The sequence below is a fragment of the Panthera uncia genome, chromosome A2, assembly GCF_023721935.1.
Source record: "Panthera uncia isolate 11264 chromosome A2, Puncia_PCG_1.0, whole genome shotgun sequence".
NCBI classification, from domain to species: Eukaryota; Metazoa; Chordata; class Mammalia; order Carnivora; family Felidae; genus Panthera; species Panthera uncia.
The window spans coordinates 91857570-91881145 of NC_064816.1; the positions used below are offsets into that span (position 1 = coordinate 91857570).

General features: G+C 35.7%; 1 protein-coding gene across 3 annotated transcripts in view; it reads left to right on the forward strand.

Moving 5' to 3' along the window:
• ANKIB1 (ankyrin repeat and IBR domain containing 1) overlaps positions 1–23576 on the forward strand; it is a 148202-nt gene that overhangs the window by 81303 nt on the left and 43323 nt on the right. For all 3 annotated transcript variants that reach the window (XM_049641444.1, XM_049641443.1, XM_049641445.1), the window contains 5 exons: positions 742–859; positions 8337–8545; positions 9732–9820; positions 16671–16815; positions 18561–18727. In XM_049641444.1, coding sequence (XP_049497401.1) covers positions 742–859; positions 8337–8545; positions 9732–9820; positions 16671–16815; positions 18561–18727 — 728 coding nt within the window. The remainder of the gene's footprint in view (positions 1–741; positions 860–8336; positions 8546–9731; positions 9821–16670; positions 16816–18560; positions 18728–23576) is intronic.

Consider the following 23576-nt stretch of genomic DNA (forward strand, 5'->3'; position numbering starts at 1 on the left):
AACAAGTATAGCAAAAACAGTAATTGTTTCTGAATAGTGAAACACTTGTGATTTTTATTCTTTGTTTTCTGTTAAAAGAAAAGATAAAGGATAACAAAAAAATTAAAAACCTGATATGATATAGTACCTATATAATGAAAACTAAGGAGCATTAACCAACACTTGAATAAACAGAGGTAATACGTTTGTGACTAAGAGCTCTGAATAGTATGGCATAGTCACTTCTCCCCAAATTAATTAATAAGTATCATGTAAACCACTAATAATCCAAGTTGGATCTTAATAAGTGTAAATGTTTTGTGGTTCAGTGGATAAACTCATTGAACACATATTTACACGTAATTGATTTGCTAAAAGCAAAGACTGGATAAAAACACTTAGAACTTTAATAATGATTATTGCTCAGTGGTGGTATTATAAGGTTTTCATTTCTAATTTTTATATTATCCAAACTTTCAAAGGTATAAAGTAAGTTTGTCTTGTCATTATAGTATGATACCTTTATTTTAGATAAGGTGCATGAACCTTGGCATTCATTCCACTTTCTAGCTTTTATAATAAGACCTGTGAAAGAGTAGTTTGAAGTCCATAGTTGTAGAACATATAGAACCTTTTTAACTTCAGTTATCAAACTGAAATAGGAAGACTGAATAAATGATAATCATATAATTTTGTTTCTAGGCATTTAGAATTTCCTAAGAGTATAACAGCCAATTTAACTTGATTTTCTTCTTTTCAAAGCCATATGAAGGATTAAGGCCTCAAGATCTTCGTAGATTGAAAGATATGCTTATTGTGGAAACTGCAGACATGCTTCAGGCTCCACTGTTTACTGCTGAAGCTTTACTTCGAGCTCATGGTAATGAAAAATGTCTTATGCTTCTGAGAACATGAGTGCCTTTTGAAACTTTTCAGAGTTAAAATATAGCCATTTTACTATTTCAGTATAAAACAAAATAGTTTGTTAAACAAGCCTAAGTTGTTTTTTGTGCAGTGGTTACTGCAGTATCCACCATCTTCAGAACATTCTATATTTTGAAGTATAAACTGCCTGTAAATCCTAGAGGGGAAATGGGAAATTTGCTTTTAAAAATCATGCTTTTAGGGGCACCTGGATGGCTCAGCCGGTTAAGCATCTGACTTCGGCTTAGGTCATGATCTCACAGTACATAAGTTCGACCTCCACGTTAGGCTCTGTGCTGACAGCTCAGAACCTGGAGCCTGCTTCGGATTCTATGTCTCCCTCTCGCTCTCTGCCACTCCCCTGCTTGTGTTCTGTTCTGTCTCTCTCAAAAATTTTTAAAAAAACATTTTTTTTAATTAAAAAAAATAAAAATCATGGCTACTAAATCAGCTTAAAGATTGTCTAATTTTAGAAATGTGTCTGATTTAAGCAGGATTGAAAGTTGGAATCTGTAGTCCTAGTACTAGTTTTGACATTAATTTTTACTAAAGTCAATGAAATATTTAACAATTGTGTTATTAGTACTGTCAGTTATATTTATTTTATATAAAGGGTGTTTCTTGCCATGAAATGCACAAAGTGAAATTGTAGAGTCAATGCAGGAATATACTATCCCTTTTAAGGTTGTTTTGTTTTGTTTTGTTTTGTTTTGTTTTGTTTTGTTTTTAAGAACATTACCAACTTAGGAAAAGTACTCAGCTTATTTTAAGTTTTCTGTGATATACTTAAGGCAGCCATTTTGGGAGTTGTCATATGGTGAGCTGGACCTTCTCATTGCACAGTTCATATTTGATATTTTGTCTCGTTTCAAAGTTAAGTTTTTTCCGATTTAAGAATTATTTTTAGGGCACCTGGGTGGTTCAGTTGGTTGGGCATCCAGCTCTTGATTTCAGCTCAGGTCATGATCCCAGAGATGTGGGATCAAGCCCTGAACTGGGCTCTGCACTGAGCATGGAGCCTGATTAAGACTTTCTCTCTCAGGGCACCTGGGTGGCTCAGTCAGTTGAGCGTCCGACTTCGGCTCAGGTCATGATCTCACAGCTTGTGAGTTCAAGCCCCACATCAGGCTCTGTGCTGACAGATTGGAGCCTGGAGCCTGCTTTGGATTCTGTGTCTCCCTTTCTCTCTGCCCCTAACCCACTTGTATTCTGTCTCTGTCTCTCTCAAAAATAAATAAACATAAAAAAAAAAAAAAAAAGATTTTCTCTCTCTCTCTCTCTCTCTCTCTGTCTCCCTTTGCCCCTCTCTCTGCTCACACTCTCCCTCTCTAAAATAAGATGGTAATAAAAAAATAAAATAAAAATTAGTTTTAAAAAGAGAGAGGTAAATAACTATTCTAGTCATTACTTGGCTTACCTATTTTAACTATAAATCTGTATCATCTATACTAAAATAGAATGTCAACTTCAAAAATATATGATCTTTTGATCAGAAGAAAATTTAAAATTCCATATTTCATCATCCCTTGATCATCACTATGAATAATTTGGAATATAACTCTCTAGAATCCTTGCCTTCAGTATTGAAATTTCCCACAGTTCTGTACTTGAGACTCTTTTCCACTTTATATGCCAGTGATTCTTAAATTTTCATATAAATAAGGATTATTACCTGGGAACTAACCAGAGATTCCTGGACTTTCCACAGAGTCCAAGTCATTAGGTGAGGGATGAGGCTTAAAGTAAGTGTTGTAGAGATGCCTACAAGTGGGCCACTCTCTGAGAAACATTGCTGCACACATTTATCTAATGAAACCCAAGATTTCAAAAACCACCCAAAGAATAAAGAGTGTATCTACAACCTGACTTTATTTTATTTATTTTTTTTTTTTTTTTAATTTTTGGGACAGAGAGAGAGAGACAGAGCATGAACGGGGGAGGGGCAGAGAGAGAGGGAGACACAGAATCGGAAACAGGCTCCAGGCTCCGAGCCATCAGCCCAGAGCCCGACGCGGGGCTCGAACTCACGGACCGCGAGATCGTGACCTGGCTGAAGTCGGACGCTTAACCGACTGCGCCACCCAGGCGCCCCCAACCTGACTTTAATAAAGTATTTGAGAGGCACCTGGATGGCTCATTCGGTAAGCATCTGACTCTTGATTTCAGCTCTGGTCATGATCTCACTGTTCCTGGGAACAAGCCCTGTGTCAGGCTCAGTACTGACAGCACAAAGTCTGCTTGAGATTCTCTCTCTCTGCCCCTCTCCTGCTCACACCTCTCTCTCTCTCTCTCAAAATAAATAAACATTAAAAAAAAAAAAAAAAAGAAATACAACCTCAAATACTTCATTTTGTTAAGTTTGTTTATTTTGAGACAGAGTACATACATGTGCACATGAGAGTGGGGGGAGGGGCAGAGAGAGAGAATTCCAAGCAGACTCCAGCACAGAGCCTGTCTCAGGGCTTGATCTCATGAATTGTGAGATCATGACCTAAGCAGAAATCAAGAGTCAAAAGAGTCGGACACTAAACCAACTGAACCACCCAGGTGCCCCAAGGTTTGCATTTCTAAATGTCTGTTTAACAATTTTCTCCCCATTCTAAGGATGTTCACACCTGAACTCCTCTTTTTTCCCATTGTCTTGATACATGAGTATCAACATTCATTAAATTATCCTGCCAGAAACTTGAAAGTCTACTTTACTCCTCCATCTCTGTTAAATTTGGCCACAATCTTACCATTTCTCTTAAGTGTCTCTCATCCTCCTAGCATACCCACCCCCACCGTCTCTAGCTCTTTCCATTCCCAATTCCCACTGTCACTGACTTAAATTCAGGCTGTCATTAGTTTCCATCTAAATTGTATTCTCCTGAGTCCTGGTCTCCCATGTTGCCATTCTTCTTTCACCCTATTAATTTTTCATATTGCCATTACTGTTCTTTTAAAATTCACATCTGAGCATGTCACTGCCTTGCTGAAAAATCCTTCACTAGCATTCCACAGACTTAAAACCATCCAGACTCTTTAGTAGACCTTTATGACCCAAATTTCTTTACCTGAACTGTCAGTCACCCCATTCCTTTACTTACGCCTTCTTAATTAACCATGTCTTTCAGGAAGCCTTTTCTGCTTATGTGTTCCCAAGTCTGCACTGAGACCCTTCCTGTCTATTCCTACTATATCTTCTGTCATACACTTAGAATACAATGTTATGATAATCTCTTTTTTTGCTTTTCCTGGAGCTTAACCTGGGAAATACAATATTATGATAATCTCTTTTTTGCTTAACCTGAGATCTCTTAGAGGATAGCTTTTATTATTTTTTGTTTCCAAAATATCTGACATACATTAAGCCCTCAGAAAATGTTTACAGAAAGAATAATACATAATAAGTACTATACCTGAAATGTTATTTATATATACATTACTCCTGCACATATTGCATTGGCTAGAATTCGGTCACTTGGCCGCACTTAACTGCAAACAGCAGTTCTGCACTGCAGTATTTTTTGTGTATTTGTAGCCATTTTTGCCTTAGGAATCTACAATCACCTAGATAATACAATGTATCATAGCTCCAAGTCACAATATAGAGAGAATCCAAGGCTAACTTTACCAATAATTTTTTAAAAGAACATTTTCATCTGTATCTGTTTACCTTATATCATCAAGTATTATTAAATAATCAACTCCATTTTTACTCCATTGATATTTTCCTGTTACTTCTTTTACATAATAGGGATCAGTTCTAATAAGGTGATATCTAATTGAATTTTCCTATTTGGCATTTATCTATTCTGTGATAACTTTCTTGATAACTTACTTACATATTCTGTATTTTACTTCCCTATTAAGGAATAAAATAGAGGCTAGCGGGTTTTCAAATGGACATCTCTTCTAATTGTTTGGGTAGTATTGGTGACAGTGACATTTGACAATCAAATAATATTTACAGATATAAATGATGTTAGAGAATAAAATAGTGCACAGAGCCAGAGTTTATACTAATTGCTCTCAAAACCTGAATAGGCTTTGTTTCAGAGCAATTAAACTGAACTATTTGGAAGATTTATAGATTATATCCTTGGTCACATTCACTCAGCTTTACACAGGAAAATAGATTTGAGCACTATATTATCTGTTGTCAAATTTAGTCTCAAAGTAATGAAGTTGATCTAGATTAAGCATAAGACCGAAATGTTGAGCAGTATTTGCTGAGCAGTAATTGAATTTTAAGGAGGACTCTGTTAGGAATACAGAGGTCATTGTCTAAGTATTGCCTCATTAATACAAGTAATACATAATTGAATGCTACCTAATAAGAAAATAAGTAAAATTTACAAAATATGAGACCAAGGCTAATTTTGTGCTTAGAGTTCATTTACATTGAAGTATTTTTTTAAGCTCCTTTGGAGATTCATCATGTTCTGTAGGCAATTAAATGTCAGTGGCCTATATCTTCTCAGTCTGCTCTCTTCCTAGGATATTATATCTTCTCTCAAGGTTTGTATAGGTATAGATTTTTCCCTCTGGACTAGACTTCTTAGCTCCACATGTTTATACATAATTGCCTATTTTAAAGCATCTCTAGGATATCTCAGAAGCTTCTTAAACCTCAGTATGTCTAAAACTAAGATCATTCTCTGGTAGTCCCTATTTACATAGATGGTATCAGCCAGCCAACTGGATAAACCTGGGACGCCAACTTTGGCATATCTTGTCCTTCAGACCCTATGTGCTGTCATCACCAAATTGTCACTTTCACCTTCCATGTCTTAAACTTCTCTCTTTCTCTTTATCTCCACTGCAGCCACCTGGCCCTAGCTTCATCTCTCACTTATACTACCCATTACCATCCTATTTGGACTATCTTCTCTCTACTTCTGCCCTATCCAGTTTCTTTGTTTGTTGTAGTCACAATGATCTTTTCAAATCTGATTGTGATAACCTGTCCTTCTTAACCCCAAGCTCTACTTTTCAGTGACTATCTATCACTCCTAAGCTGATGATAGAAGTGTTATTAAAAAGTCTTGCATGATCTAGACCCAGCCTATTTTTTCAGCCTTATCTCATACGATGCCTCCCCTCTGATCTCCATGCTACAGCTACATTGACCTTTTTTTCTTTTAAGAGACGCTTTTTTTTTTTTTTTAAGTTTATTTGTTTATTTTTAGAGAGAGGCAGACAACAGGGGCAGGGAGGGGGCAGAGAGAGAGGGAGAAAGAGAGAATCCCAAGCAGGCCCCGCACTGTCAGTACAGAGCCTTGATGCGGGGCTCAGACTTATGAACTGTGAGATCATGACCTGACCCAAAATCAAGAGTTGGATGCTTAACTGACTAAGCCACCCAGACGCCCCTACACTGACCTTTTTAATTTCACAAGAATGCCATCTTCCCTGCTACCACAGGGTCTTTGAACATGCTGTGTACAGCCTGTCTAAAATGTCTCCCCCCCCCCCTTTTATTAGTTAACTCCCACTCATCCTTCATTTGTCCACTCCAAACTGTTTCTCCAGCGTCACCTTCTCTGACTCAGATTCTCTCCCTCTCCTCCATGGCACTCTGACGGTGATGATTCTTTTGTTATTGTATTGATTTTTTACTTCATGTCTTTCTCCTTACTAGACTATAAGTTTCATAAAGGCAGGAATCATGCCTGATTATTCCTCCCATTGTATCCCTACTGCCTGACAGTGCATATAAAAGACATTTAGTAAATATTTGCTAAGTGAATGTTATAGAATCCAAGCAGAATCTGTGCTGAAAAATATTTCTAGTAGATAAAACTAAAATTTAGCATACTTAATATCTGTTTATAAAAATTATAGTAGTTCTCTCTTTTTCCTTTATTAAAAAGTGACATAATGGATACTTTGGAAAATAATCCTACTGTTCGAAGAAAAGTAATTTTAACTTTTTAAGTAAGTAATGACCTATCAAAACACTGATGTCCATGTAGCAACATTTCCTAGAATGCACTCATACAGTTTTTTTCAGTTGTTAGATTTTTCTTCCTCTTTGTAATCTGATTCCTTTTCCAATCTTGTTTTCCATCTTTTCAAACCACAGTATGATATGCTATAACTTTACAGAATTGCTCTTGTCTCTTCATTATACTTCTGTGCCTTTTCACAAATGGTTTACACAGCCAGAAACACACCCAGTCTATCTGTATTGCACCTCTGAGTTATAATAATTATGCTGTTAAACCACCAAATACACTGATTTAATATGGTCGGAAAAAGTCTTGCATAGGAAATTCCTATAGTTCTTTGTGTTAGAGCTGTAAAATTGTATAGAATGGGCCTACGTTGAGTAATTGACTCTAGAATGACTCTTGACCCTGTACTTCACTGTGCTACAGTGGAAAGAAAACAGGTTTTGGAATTACAGAAATTGATTTCAAATTCCTCACTATCTGTGTGAGCCAGAGCAAGTTACATAACTTTCCTGAGTCCTGGTTTCTTCACCTAAATAATGATTGAAAGGTTTGTTGGGAGGAATAAATTAAGTAATGTCTATAAAACAGCTAACAAAATTGGATGTACTTATTTATTATTTTTAATGGGTTAGTTTTTATGGCTCTGGACTTTATAACACACTTCACTTGGCTATTTTAAAAGTGTTCATAGTAAGGGAGGTGCCTGGGTGGCTCAGTCGGTTGGGCGTCCCAACTTCAGCTCAGGTCATGATCTCACCGTTCGTGAGTTCGAGTCCCACATCAGGCTCTGTGTTGACAGCTCAGAGCCTGGAGCCTGCTTTGGGTTCTGTGTCTCCCTCTCTCTCTGCCCCTCCTCCACTCACGCTCTGTCTCTGTCTCTCTCAAAACTAAATAGACATTAAAAAAAAAAAGTGTTCATAGTAGGAAGATCATCTTTAGTTCAGTCAGATGTGAACTCAATACAGAATTTATACTTAATTCACTAAAACTTTATAACCATAATCCCTTCAGAAGTTTCTTCTGCTCTCAAGCTGTATATCAAATGATTTTTGGACTTATTGTTGACATTTTGACATGTTTATAGTAAGCTGTCCAATCATTTTACCACTTGACACTGGTGAAACCAGTTGCAAAATTTACATATTTTTCTTGAAAAGAGTAAAATGGCTAAATGAAACCTATGCCAAAAAAAATTTAGTAACTTCCAAAAGTGATGAGGCATTTCTTTTGGTTATTAGAAATGACTAGGAGTTTTGTGATATTGGTAGATATTGACATATTTGTAAACCACAGTAGATTATAAAAGTTTAAATTCTTGTTTAAAAGTATTAGTGCATATAGCATACCTGAATACTCATTTGCAGTTACTACTTTCATATAGAAGAGATAGCCTATATCACTTTAATTTATCCTCTTTTGTTATTATGAAACTCTTAAAACATCACCATATTTTCTGTTTTTTGAGAGCTATCTATTCCATTTTTCTTAAAGACTGGGACAGGGAGAAATTACTTGAGGCTTGGATGTCCAATCCAGAGAACTGCTGCCAACGATCAGGTGTTCAAATGCCAACTCCACCACCGAGTGGGTATAATGCCTGGGATACGCTCCCTTCTCCAAGAACTCCAAGGACTACACGTTCTTCTGTCACCTCTCCAGATGAAATAAGTTTATCTCCTGGGGATTTGGACACCAGTTTGGTATGGTTCGGTATTCAGTGTGTTTCCCCTAATTTTGTGTTTAGTCTTTTAACTTTTAACTTATTTAATGTTGTTTCATGGAACCTTTTAGATAAATTCTTATAATTGAATCCTATACCCTTCTTAAAGGGTTCAGTTATTTCACCCTTTGGTAAGTATTTATTATCATAGAATATTTTGGTGATCTCTGAATTACAGATTGAAAAACAAAAGCTCTTCTTTTCTCATTTCAAAATAGAAAACAGAAAAGAGTTTGAGAAAGCCATCTACTGTATTTTTACTTAAAATCTCCAGGTGTTTAAAGTTTTAAACACACCATGCTGAAATATTAAAAGTTGAGTTTATGTAGGCACTTTAAATAAAAAATATGAAAACGCTTACAATAAAATATTGATAATTATGTATTTGTTTCAGTAAAGCTTCTTGAGTGTATCATCTAGATTTCCATAGTAAATGTTTGTTTTTTATTGAGAAACAATACTGCCATTGTCTGCATTTTTAAATGGCATACCATTGTTATGCTGTTATACTCAAATATGTGATAAAAATGAAAGTATTCTGGGTTTTATCTCGGCTTTCTCAGAAAACAGGATCCTACTTCTATAGTTTGCATCTGTAACATTGGAATGTTTGCTCCTGATAAGTCATTGTTTAGAAGATACATAGCCTTGCATCAGGGTTCCCTGGGTAGAAATCCTTAAATTGCTACTCTAAATATCCTGAGTTTTTAATGTTGAAAACACAAAGTTACTCTGTTTTTGTAGATTTTCTGGGTTGAGTATGGGCTAAAGAACATGATATTGAAATGGTTATTTTGCAGTGGACAATTTGATCTTGACCTGAGTAGATTTTTTTAATTTTTTTTGGACCTGAATAGACTCTAATGGTTTGTTTCTTATACTTTTCTTCCCAAATGGATAGTTGCATTTGGGAAATTTGGAATTTAAGAGTTTGACTTGTACATTAAAATATTTAAATCCCTTAATAGTTTATAATGAAGTAGGCATGGTATTTGGTATTCAGTCAAAAATAGGTGTACTAACTTTAACTTCCCTTATAACTATGAAACACTTAACTTTGTAATTACTACAGTAGCATTTTTGTATTAAACTAACAAACGAATGAATATATTGTTCTCTCTACAAAGTATAACTTCATTTAAATCACTGCTTTTCTTCATCTCCAGTGTGACATTTGTATGTGCAGTATTTCTGTATTTGAAGACCCAGTGGATATGCCCTGTGGACATGACTTTTGTAGAGGATGTTGGGAGTCGTGAGTATATGTGCAGCTTATTAGTATTTCTTACTGCATGACAGCACTCTGATTTGGTAATGAAATTGCTTGCTTTTGATATTTAATGATATGGATTATTAATATTGGTTTCAGAGTTACACTGAAATATACTTTACTACTAAGGAAGAATTTTTTTTCCTTATTTTTACATCTTCCCATTTATTAATACAGTAAAATCATTTAATTTAGTAATAAATGTTATTTCACTTAATGTAAGGTACTTCTGGTAACAAAGCAGGTATGCATAAATAAGTTTCCTTAGTATTTTCATTTATATTACATCTAATGTAAGTTTCAAGCCTACACCTAAATATCAAGAATAACTTTTTTTATATTCCAATAATTTGTAAACATTTGTTTATGCTTTCTCTAAATTTTTTGTGACAAGCAAATAGCCTTGAAAATTTGTAACAAGATGGATGTTTAAAATCCCTTCTTAGGGGCTCCTGGGTGGTTTAGTTGGTTAAGCATCCAACTTTGGCTCAGGTCATAATCTCGCAGTTCATTGGTTCAAGCCCCGCATCAGGCTCTGTGCTGACAGCTCAGCGCCTGGAGCCTGCTTTGCATTCTGTGTCTCCCTCTCTCTCTGCCCCTCCCTTGCTCTCTCTCTCTCTCTCTCTCTCAAAAATAAACATTAAAATTTTTTTTAAATCCCCTTTTAACCTATTCAGAGTTCAGTGTCTCTTCTAGACATGGTTTGGGTATATTTTAAAAATGGGAAATTTATTTTGTTTCTCATGTTTATTTTTGTTCTCCTTCCCATTATCTTGCCAAGAGTTATACTTTCTTTCCATCCATTAACTTTGCTCTAATGTCGCACTTTTCAAGAGAGTTTTATAAACAAAATGAAAGAGAAGATCAATGTAATTAGTGAGCAATACAATAACCATGTTATCTCTGGAGCACATAAATCTACTGATTAATGACCTAGGCAAAGCATGTCATTAGTATTTAAGGAATCTTAAAAATCAGAAGTTTTCAAAGTATTATTTTTCATGGAGTACCAGGTACCAAGTATAGGGACCTGGGGAATACTGTGTTGGGTGAGAGAGCAAGAACCTGAGCAAATTTTCTGTTTTTCTTATAAACAGATTTTTTTAAACAAATTTTGTTGGAGTATAATTGACATATGATAAACCACATATTTAAAATAAATAATTTGATAAGCTTTGACAAATGTACACACCCATGAAACCATTACCACCATCAAAATAATAAAAATATCCATCATCCCCCAAAACTTCATTTCTCCTTGAAATCCCTCCAGTCCTCCTTTCTGTCTCCCTCATTCTCTGCACACCCTCCTGCCTCCAATTTGTAGACAACCACTCATCTTTCTGTCATTCTGGTTTTGAGTACATTTTGTTTTTTAAGTCAGGGTATAGCGCAAGATTTCATTTGGAGGGGGAAATACTGCTTCTTAAAAAGTCAGAATAAATGAGACTACATGGTCGGGTTTTTTTTTCTTTAAACATAGACTAGACTCTAATTAGATAAGATCAAATTAGTACAGGTAATACAAGCAACCTAATTGGTAAGGGTCAGGGTTTACAATCCAAAGCTAACTTTGACCTAGTTCTGGATGCAGAAAATCTTCCACACGTACAATACTTTGTTTAGCTTAATTGTTAACTCTGTTGCATTAGGGAGTATTTTCTGGGTTCTACCAAGTTTGCTACTTTGGACCTTGGTTTCTGTGTGAAAACTCAGCCTCCCCAAGGGATTTACTTGAATTTTTTTGAACTTCCTTTACCTCCTTCGCCACACTTCTGTCACAGGAACCATCTCCCATACTCATCAGACTAGCCATGGGAAGTTTATGGTAAGATTTAAATTTGAAAGATCTAATTATTATTTTCTGTGGTACTTTATCAACCTACCTAGGATTCCCCTTCCATCAGCCTGCCAGTAGTTCTTGTCAAATCAAGCAGCAGTAAAACAGGTTCTAGGTTGGGTGACTTATATGTTGATAAAATCATTTTTAAATTAAATGTAGCCCTTTCTAGGCATATAGAAAAGAAACTTCTTTGTTTAATAAGGTTGGAAGAATTTTAAAAGATCCTTAGATAGTTGAAAAACCTTTCAATTTATTTCACTCTTCCCTACCCCATAATGTCATCAATCCAGCCAGGTGCTTGGAAGCATCTACTCCGAGGGCTTAAATGAAAAAAATTATTTTCTACCCAGCCTAGAATATCTTCCTGCTACTTATTAGTTGTTAATTTAGCTAAGTGGTAACCTCCTTGTGCCTCCATTTCCTTATCTATAAAATGGTGATAATAGTACTTCATAAGATTGTTGTCAGTTTACTGTCAAATGACTTAATGTATGTAAAATACTGAGAATGAACAGGGCCTGGCACATAGTTACCACTTGATAAATGGTAGTTATTGTTATCTTCCTAAGGGTGGGTAACCAACAAGATTAAAATGTAAGTAAAGTTTTCCCCAGATTTCTCCCTTTTATTAACGTTCATCAGCTCCATGTTCCGCTCATAAATTTAGTGGGAAATTGTATCTTGATGAAGATTAATAGCATGGCTCACAGGGAAATGATCTTGCTTTCAGTTGAGATCTTCTCAGTTCTGTCATTTAAACCCCCAGAGATAGTTCAACCTGCTCTGATTAGAGTGCATAAAATTCAAAACATCATCATATAGGAACTGTAAGCAAACAGTGCACTTTCACAGGAGACTATTAAGATATATTCAGCTTTTCAGGGAACTTATTCATAGCTAAAAGGAATAATAACCCATTATTTATGTGTTAACATAAATAACATTTACTGTGAGTAATTAACTATTTTCAATTAAAAAATTAGAAGAGTCATGTTGTTTTGCAAATCTCTTTAATGTCTAGCTTAATAAAAGACAGCTGTACTCCCATACCTTCAGTCTATAATAATATATTGTTTTGGTTGACATATATAAAGAATATTTGGCTTCACAAAGATGTGTAGATGGAAAAAAGAGAAGTATATTAATAAGTTTAGATACTCTAATATACATCATACTGGTAGTTTCTTAATGGTTAGCTGCAGTATAAAATCTGAAACCTTATCAATAGATTTTTTTTTTTTTTTTTTTTTTGGTAACTCTACATTAAAATCTTGGTCTGTCTTGCACTGCATCATTTTGGAAAATATTGATTCACTGGGTTATGTAGATCTTCCAGTGTTAACATATTTCACTACACATAAATATAGTAAAAAAAAAAAAAAAAAAGCACATTAATTACTGTCATCACCAAACTCATCAGAAAAGTCTCATATGTGGAATTTAAAAAACACAACAGATGAATATAGGAGAAGGGAAGGAAAAATAAAAACAGAGAAGGAGGCAAACCATAAGAGGCTCTTAAATACGGAGAACAAACTGAGGGTTGCTGGAGGAGAGGTGGGCAGGGGGATGGGCTAAATGAGTGATGGGCATTAGGGAGGGCACTTGTTGGGATGAGTACTGGGTATCATATGTAAGTGATGAATCACTGGGTTCTACTCCTGAAACCAATACTACATTGTATGTTAACTAACTTGAATTTAAATAAATAAGTTTTTAAAAGAAAAAAAGAAAAGTCTATAAATATTGGGAGGCTGTCAAGTTCACAGTAGCATTAAGAATTTTTCAAAATTCTAATTTTTATGTGAAGTCTTGGACTTTATCATTGGCAACAAATACTGTCAACTTTTTTCCTTGACATGACAGGCTCATTTAATTAATTTTCTAAATAAATAGTGTTCAAATTAAAATAGCATTCCATGATAAAAGTAGGTAGGTCCACTTCTAAATTGAACATTTTCCTAAGTACTTGTCCCCGAGACAACTAGCATGGTTTGGTATGCAGCAGAAGTTCCTTATGCTTACTTCCCATTTCTTTGCACAGCATACCCAAAAGATGTGTACTTGTGGGCTAAGACTTACTATAATAAAATAAATAATAAAATTTATTAATAACCAGTAGTTCATAATTATTACATCAAGTCTATTCTTAAATGAAACTGGCTTTTTAACTACAAGTGTGAAGCAGTGAAGAATATAAAGTCTACCAGTACGGTTTTAGCACCACTGCCATGATTCTTGCTACAGCATCAGCAGTTTTAACTGAAAAACAAAGTTTTAATACCATTATGAAACTAGTTTGGACCTCATAAACCCCCTGAAAAGTCTCAGGTCCACAGATCACACTTTGGGAACTGCTGCTCTATAGCATTTCCCCTAAACACTTCATCCATCTTTATTTCTGTGAAATTGTTTTTCTTGACACAGAGTATATACAGGTAATTTTTAATTAGTAACTAAGGTACAGAGTGGCCTTCTGTTGACATACGTCAGTTTTGTGGAGTGTGTGTGGTTTTTAAATTATACTGAGAAATGGAAGGGAAGATTTTAAACATGTTGAATTTTAAATGCATATGAGGCATTTAAACAAATATTGTGTGTAGTAAAATCTATAGCTAAGGAGAGATATCTGGGCTTTAAATTTCGGAGTCATTAGCATATAGGTGGTAGTTTAAGTTAGGAGTATTTTAAAAAGTTTTTTTAATGTTTATTTTTGCGAGAGTGCAAGTGGGGGAGGGGCAGAGAGAGAGGGAGACACAGAATCTAAAGCAGGCTCCAGGAACTTGAGCTGTCAGCACAGAGCCCGACACGGGGCTCGAACCCCCAAACCATGAGACCTGAGTTAAAGTCAGACACTTAACCAACTGAGCCACCCAGGCACCCCAAGTTAATATTCAGATCACCCAGGAAGATTGAATGGAGTGGGAAGAAAAGAGTTTTGGTGTGAAAACCCTAGAGAACATAAAAATCAGTGATCAGAGGAGTAAAAGTCACAGTGAAAAAGATGGATAAGGAGCAACCAGAAGTACGAAGATAATGCCAGCAGAAAAAAATAAGTCCTAGAAGCCAGAGAAAAGAGAGAATCTGAAAGAAGGAACTGTTTAGCAGTGTCTGATGCTCCAGAGAAGTCAATGCAGATAAAAATTGAGAAGTCTTGAATCCTTGGGCTAATGGGTAGTCTTATGGCCTTGTTGAGAGGTGGCCATTCAGTGAAGAGGTGACAAAAGCCAGAGTGTTGCAGGTTGAATGGGATGGACTTGAGGAAGTAATGACAAATCATCAAACTATTTTGTCAAGAAAATTTGATATGAAAGGAAAGTAGAGCTAAAAAGGATCATTTGGTTGAGAAATGTTTCAGGGTGGGAAAAAACTTGATCATATGTATTGTGCCAAGGAAAAGAGCCATTAGGGAGACAGAGAGACAGAAAGACAGAAACAGAGACAAAGAGGGGATAGGTTTCTGGATTGTGCAAATTCCAGAGCTGGCCAGAATATTTAAGGATTAGCTTGGGGGTGAAGAAGGAAGCCCTCTTTCACTGAAGTGAGAAGGCAGAGACAGCTAAAGATACGGCTAGGTCTGGGGTATGTTAGAAAGGGTATTAGGAGAGGGTTCTGGGGGCACCTGGGTGTTCAGTAGGTTAAGCATCAATTCTTGATTTCAGCTCAGGTCATGATCTCATGGTTCGTGGGTTTGAGCCCCATTGGGCTGTGCTGACAGTGCAGAGCCTGCTTGGGATTCTCTCTTCTTCCTCTCTGTCCCTTCCAGCACATGTTCTCTTGCTCTCTTAAAATAAGTAAATTAAAAAAAAAACAAAAGAGAGGGCTCTGTTTTCCTAAAAGTGCCAGGATGAAATTGTGGAAGAAGGAAATGGAGCAGAGGGGGTAGATCTGATGACAGTAAGTTTGATTTTTTTTTTTTTTTTTTAAGTGCAGAATTAAGAGCCTGAGAGAACCTGAAGGAAAAATACTGCAGGCAGAAGAGTCAAACAGTTGATAGTGATCACTAGAGAATGGTGACTTAATTGCCTGGCTTTCCATTTATTTTCTCTAGGTTTAAGTGTTAAATCACACTTTAAAAGCTCATTTCTTCTTGTTTGTCCATAGGAAATATTAATAATAAAAATAAAACCCTTGCTAAAATTTATGAATTCTTATCTATGCCAGGCACCATGGAGATGTTCATACATTATATCATATAATCTGTGTAACAACCCCAAGAAATGCTTATTATTACCTCCATTTTACAGATAGTGAAACTGAGGGGCAGACAGGTAAACAAATTGCTAAAGATCATATGACTTGTTAGTGGCAGACCTGGAATTGTCTAACTCAAAATCCTGCTCTTAAGCACTTAATTCACCTAGGGCTACATTCCTGTCACTCTCCAGGATGCCTTTTCCCTGGGCAACTAGGGAACTAGTTTGACTAGGTCAGCTAGTGTGCCTGGAGTAGGACATGCAACTTAATACTCGTCTGAATGAAATATAAGCAGAAAGTCTTTTCTTCAAAAAGGTTTGCCATTTTGCAATGCCACTCCCAAATCTCTTGGATTATCCAGGATTTTAATTCTGTACAATTGCTCCCTTTTCTTTAAAAGTCGGAATATTGAGAATTGAATGTGACCTTTCCAAATCACTCATTTCTTAAATTTTAATGTTATGTATATTGTTTCAGATTTTTAGAATAAAGCAAAAGAGGAACATGTATAAAATATATATATAACATAAATATGAGTATATATATTCATATGTGTGTATGTATGAATAAATGAATGAATGGTTGGGCAAATAATATTTAATAATGTTTGTGAATTATGTGAATTATATATATTTTATTAAATCAATTGTATTATAATTGGTATTCCACACTTTGTTCATTGGTGTTATTTTAATTATACTCTAAAAGAAAATTGAGCATGAAGAAAAAATTCTTAGAATGTGAAAATAAGTTATATTTTTCCTTTTTTTTCCTATCAATTGATAATTTTAATAGATTTTTGAATCTGAAAATTCAAGAAGGTGAAGCTCACAACATTTTCTGCCCTGCATATGATTGCTTCCAACTTGTGCCTGTGGATATCATAGAAAGTGTAGTTTCTAAGGAGATGGACAAACGATACCTACAGTTTGATATTAAGGTATGCTGCCAATTATCTGATTTCCATCATTTTAATTTTATTAAAACTGTGTAACAGATTTTATTTAACTTTTTTTTTTTTTTGGAAAACACGTGGAATAATGGACTCTGACTTTTGTCTCCCAGAAAAACTGCATGAAGGAGTGGTGGCATTAATTACAGTTTTAAGCTAAAGCGTTATTTTGTAGTCATGATAGAAGTAAAAGTTGGGGCACTTGGGTGGCTCAGTAGGTTGAGTGTCCAACTCTTGATTTTGGCTTGTCACGATCCCAGGTTTGTGGGATCAAGCCCCCCCACCAGGCTCCATGCTGAACATGCAGCCTACTTAAGATTCTCTCTCTCTCCCCACTTTTGCCCCTCTCCCCCACTCGCTCTCTCGCTCCCTAAAATATTTTTTTTTAATTTTAAAAAACAAGTAAAAATTAAAAGCCGAAGTAGTAATTTACAGAAAATAAAAAATGTTGGTCAGAACTGTATGCTGATTTGCCTGTTGGCACTTGTATAACTGATTGATGAGAACAGTATTCAAAGCAGGTAGTACCTATTTGAAGTTTTCTAAAAGACATATTTTACATTACTACATGTAAATATTCAGAAATAAAGATTATCAATTTAGAATGGGTTTTTTGAAAGAATAGTTTCATATAATGAATTATGTTTCTTTTTTCTGCATTCTTTATTTTTGTTTAAGAGTTGTGCAGAAGCATAGGTAAGTTACTTTCTTGTGTGATTTAAAAATTATACTTTGACTGCTTTATGCAGATTTTTTTGTAGTCTAACCCCTATAACATACGGACTTTTAAAAAGACATCCTGCTGTTTCATAACATAGAAAGCATCATAATATTGACTTCTGTATTATTAGGGCACCATTTAGAAATTGGCAGTTCTTTTTTTTTTTTTTTTTTTTTAATTTTTTTTTTTCAACGTTTTTTATTTATTTTTGGCACAGAGAGAGACAGAGCATGAACGGGGGAGGGGCAGAGAGAGAGGGAGACACAGAATCGGAAACAGGCTCCAGGCTCTGAGCCATCAGCCCAGAGCCTGACGCGGGGCTCGAACTCACGGACCGCGAGATCGTGACCTGGCTGAAGTCGGACGCTTAGCCGACTGCGCCACCCAGGCGCCCCTAGAAATTGGCAGTTCTAATGTAACTAATAATCACATACAAGATTCTATTCTATAATTATTTGCCATTAGAAAAGCAGCACATTGTATGAGAAAACATGTTTAAATTACACATTTTCTTTGTAAATAGTTATGTTTTACTTCATCATCATCTACCTGGCTTTTGTGTTTTTTATATATTTTTTAATTTATTTTGAGAGAGAGCAACTGTGGAGGTGGGGCAGAGAGAGAAAGAGGGAGAGAGAATCCCAAGCATGCTCCACACCACCAGTGCAGAGCCCGATGTTGGGCTCGAACTCACGAACCATGAGATCATGACCTGAGCCAAAATTGGAGGCTTAACCAACTGAGCCTCCCAGGCACCCCTACCTGGTTTTTAGATTAAAGAAAATATAAATTTAAAAAGTCATGTTGTTACTAAAGTAATTACCTCTTTTTTCCTTCTTACTTTTAAGTTTCATACTTTCTGGTACTATTTTAAGTCTCTTTAGACTGATTACTCTTTGTTTTTTATTTCACGCCTTTTTTTCCCCCTCTAAATTAAATTGACATGGGATATACTCTGAGAATTTAGTATTAAAATATTTCCTGTCATGTTTTGTTATTGCTGTTCCAACAGGCCTTTGTTGAAAATAATCCTGCCATTAAATGGTGTCCTACTCCAGGCTGTGAAAGAGCAGTCAGACTTACAAAACAAGGGTCAAATACATCTGGGTCTGATACACTCAGCTTTCCCTTGCTCAGAGCTCCTGCTGTGGACTGTGGAAAAGGACACCTCTTCTGCTGGTCAGTACAAGACAAGTTGGAATAGCCTATTCACTTAACAGTTTTTTAAAAGACTATGCACCTTGAATTAGGCCTTTAAAATGTAGTATATTTTGATATCATTGTTAGTAATTGAAAAAATGTGTGATAAGTAGTAATAGTTTATATTTATTGTGTGACTGATGTGTGCCAGGTGTTATGCCAGATATTTTCACCTATTGAATTCTCCCAACAATGCTATGAGTTGAATGCTGTTATTATACCCAATTTACAGATAAAGAAACTCAGGCATATAGAAATTGCCCAGGTTATACAGCTAGGAAATGGCAAAAATGGGTTTAGAGCCCAGCTCTGACTCCAGAGCTCATGCACTTAAACAGTAATACCAAATTGCTGACCATAGATTAGAACATGTTTAGAGCTTAACTTTTTTTCTTAAAATTGAAGACTCCAGGGATAACCAGAATTAACTAAGACAGTTTTCCCAAATTTTCATCTAGACACCAACAAGTAAGATTTTGATAATAGATTTTGGAGTAGGGCCCCAAGAAAGAAGCTTCTAGGTGGTGCTTAATGCACAGTCCTACTTAGGAATCACTTTGTGTGTCTTGTGTTTTGTTTAATAAAGAAAGTACTTAATAAGTATGAACTGGTGATAAATCAGTAATGGATAGGCTGGCTATATATCTGACATCAGCATTCTGCTTTGTTCAGAGTCAATTCAGTCATAATTAACTGTTTTGTTTTAGTTAATTAAATGATCACAATAAGAAATAGTATTTGTTCTCCTTTTTTCTCATTCCCAAATTTATCACATATGCAAGGATATACTTTAGGTGGGTATAAAACTCTTATCTACTTAACAGAAACCAAAGTCAAATTCTAGCACTGCTAAGTAGTAAAAAGGCGTAGTTGTGGAAATATTCCTACCCTGAAAGGTCTATTTCTTACCCTCATCATCATTATCATTAGCTAAAAATATCTCTTGAACTGTCAGTCTATATGTACCACTGAACTCTGGGTCAGGTGTCAGAAAACTACTGTCCCCACCAATTTTTTATTTGAACACAGCCATACCCATTCATGCCAGTTTGTTTACCTATTGTGTATAGCTGCTTTCAGGCCATGACAGCATTGCCTGGTTGTAACAGAGACCATATGGCCTACAAAACCCACAATATGTATCATTTGGTTCTTTACAGAAAAAGTTTGCTAGACTTCTGTACTAGGTGCTTGAATGAAGGGATTAATGAAAGGAAAACCATATTGACTACTTTCATGGCTAAATCAGACTCAGAAAGTAAAACAGCAACAAATTACTGAGTAATAGATTATATCCACATATAATAGTAATTTATTATATTTTAAGAACTATAGTAATTTCTCAAAACATTTAAAAGACAAATTCCTAATTTTTAATTTTACATGTTTTATTTTTACTATTTGCGGATTGGTTCTTAACCCCACCTTACTACCTCACCAGAGGAGTTCAGGATCCAGCTCAGAAGGGACAAGTGAGTTAATGAATACACAAGAGTTTAATTGTTCATGAATAAATAGTCCTTAGATGAATATGAACCCACTTTACTACAATATAAGAAAATTAAAGTAAGAAAAATAAAGGGGCTCCCTGTTCTGACTTAGTGTGGAGTTCCTTCAGAAATTTAAGCACATGTGCCATCAGGCACCCCATCGTGTGCACCCTGTGCATCTAAAATGGTACTAATTATGTATTATCCTTGGGAACGTTGAGGCAAGTTACCACATAAATCAGTTTCTGAGTTCTCTGGTTCATGTAAGCATCCTGGTTGAACAAGGCTAATTCAGAGGATTGGTGGAGAAGCTACAAAAATAGAAAAGGTAAATTAATAAAACATTTAGAAACTAAGAAGATAGTATTTGCTAAGATCAGAGAATAAAAAGTTTTGAAGGGGAGGGAAGAACCTATGATTGGCATTGTCTTCTTAAGCTCTATGATTTCTGTGGTCTAGCTTTTACTAGTTTTTATTGCAGATTAGCTAATTTTTTTTATGTTCTTCCCCACCTTTCTTTGTATGCTACAAGTAGTAGATTTGGTTTGACTGAACATGATGACACTAATGGAAAAACCTACCAATGACAGATTCTAAAAGCTGTATCAATGTTTCCATAAACATATATGATGCTACAAATTGTACATTTCTAGACCAGTGTTTGGAGAATTATATTAGCTTGCTTTTTGTCACACCCCAGTCAGGCTGGGTGGTACTGTATGCCAAGATCACAGGCCCTCTTTTGAATTTTATCCCAGTTCAGAGGATCTGTGAATGGCCACATGGATTCAAAGTCACATTTGGTAATCATTTCTCTTGCTCTTATTCATAAGGGTAGTAGAGGGCTTAGCAAAAAGAACCATCATTTTCTGGACATAGCAATTCTAGTTCTAAATCCTATTCTGGGATTTTTACATTGCCTGTTTCACATCTCTAGGCATTAATTTGCAGTCTCTGTTTTTACATTCTTAGCTTCCTAATCTTATTCATGTAATAAAAGAGCTTTGTCTGTAATCAGAAATTCTAAAAATTAAAACAATTCTAAGTAGAATTCTACTGCCCTTATCTAGTATTTCAAAAAGAGGCAAAATCAGCTCTATGCAAATGAAAGCTTTGTAAGAGAAATCTTTATAAAATAAAGGTATATGATTCTCGGTTTCTTTCTTTCCCCAGAAACCTCAGAAATATTCTCTAAAGATGATTACAAAAACCATGAGAAAAGACAATAATTGTTCCTCCTCCTCCTCCTCCTCCTCCTCCTCCTCCTCCTTCTTCGTCTTCGTCTTCGTCTTCTTTTAAGTTTATTTATTTTGAGAGAGAGTGCGTGAGCAGAGGAGAGGGAGAGAGAGAATTCCAAGTAGGCTCTGCGCTGTCAGCACACAGCCCGACACAGGGCTTTATCTCACAAACCATAAGGTCATGACCTGAGCCAAAATCAAGAGTCAGACGCTTAACCGACTGAGCCACCCATGTGCCCCTAATAGTTCCTTCTTTTTAAGAGCTGCATGTGACAGAATGAGTTGAGAGCCATCCCCAAGAAGGATGTGGGCCTGGGTATAACAACATATTTATTGATAAGAGGGAAGGTAGGAGTATACATTTCCTTTCCCACCAAAAAGTAGTCCTTTCTTTTGTAACTTTTTCACCCACCAGTTCTGTCCCCTTAATAACTGAACCTAGAATGCTTTCTTCCCTTAGCCTGTATAATTGTATTTTGTCTGATCTTGACAATATTGTCCATAGACCGGGTTCATAACTTGAGCCAATGAGCATTTCCCCTCTGTTTCCCTCTTTATGAAGTAGAATATGCTACTATGTAACTTCTATGCCCTCTGAACTAATGCAAAGTCTTTCTTTTCCGAGGCAACTTTTTAAAGATTTATTGTCAAAAATACTTCTTAATACCACCCAAATTCTAATCTGTGAGGAGAAGAACTCAAATTTAACCTTATGTATAAAGGTCTTATCTTTCCTATATCACTGTCCCCAGTCCCTTTAATCACCATTGTTGCCACTGGAAATGGAGAACTTAAATAGAATTCATCTCTTCTAAATCCATAGACTGTCAAACATATTTTTGAGTTATTGAATAAAATTGAATGGCATGAATATTCTAAACAGTAATGTTATGTGGTTTTTAATATATCACCCAGCTGTGGAGCATTTATTTTCTGAAACTATGCAAAGAACCCTTTAAAGTAGTGTCACCATCACCATGAAACAAATTGAACCCAAGAAGAAGATTTGGATTATAGTGATGCAACTGATGAGAAACAACAGCGTCAGGTTTCTAGTCCACTGAAGTTTCCAGTGAATCAAAGTACAATGTGCAGACTTGTCAGGTATTTCAGGAAACTTCACAAGTAAATGTCTGCATGAATATTGTCAGCTCATTCTGTTTTCCTCCAATACCCACAATAAGGATTTTGATAAAACCTACTCTCCTGTTAGGATCATGAATCTTGATTGAGTTAAAGCAGTAGTTTCATGCTTCATCTCCTCCACAGACTCTTTAAGACTCAACAGACTCTTTAAGAGTCCTCTGGGAAAAATACATGATGTTGTTCTTGTTTGTGGACCCTAATAGTTGAGTCTCATCTTCTCTTGCAAAATTAGAGTCTCAAACCCTTACTTAGCTTAATAAGCTCTGGCTCTGGAAAAAAATTTTCCAGATTGGCAGTATTTAGCTATTTTAGTATCAGAGTCCTGCTAACTAGCAGAATATATTCACCAGCTTGTCCAAGGTCCAGAAATGAAACATGATATTTATTTGATAGAAATCGATCATAAGACCCTGTTTAAATATCGTGTCTACTCTATACAAAGTATCATACCCATCTAAATAAATACTGTTGAAAGTTCAATTTATCAGATTTCAGTGGAGCACATGATTGACATGGGAAACATAGGACCTGCATTTGAGACTTAACTGCCATTAACTAGCTGTGTGACTTGATGATAAACAAGCATCTTCTCTTATAATACAGTGATACAATTGAAGCCTTTGTAACTGATGCAGTCAACATAAAATGTACTAGTTCCAAAGTCAATTTGGCTTCAAATCTCAGCTCATCTGCTTGCTCCTTGTGTGACCTTTGGCAGAGTATTGAGCCTCTCTGTGCATTTTTTTTTTTTTTTAATATATGAAATTTACTGTCAAATTGGTTTCCATACAACACCCAGTGCTCATCCCAAAAGGTGCCCTCCTCAATACCCATCACCCACCCTGCCCTCCCTCCCACCCCCCATCAACCCTCAGTTTGTTCTCAGTTTTTAACAGTCTCTTATGCTTTGGCTCTCTCCCACTCTAACCTCTTTTTTTTTTTTTTTTTTTTTTT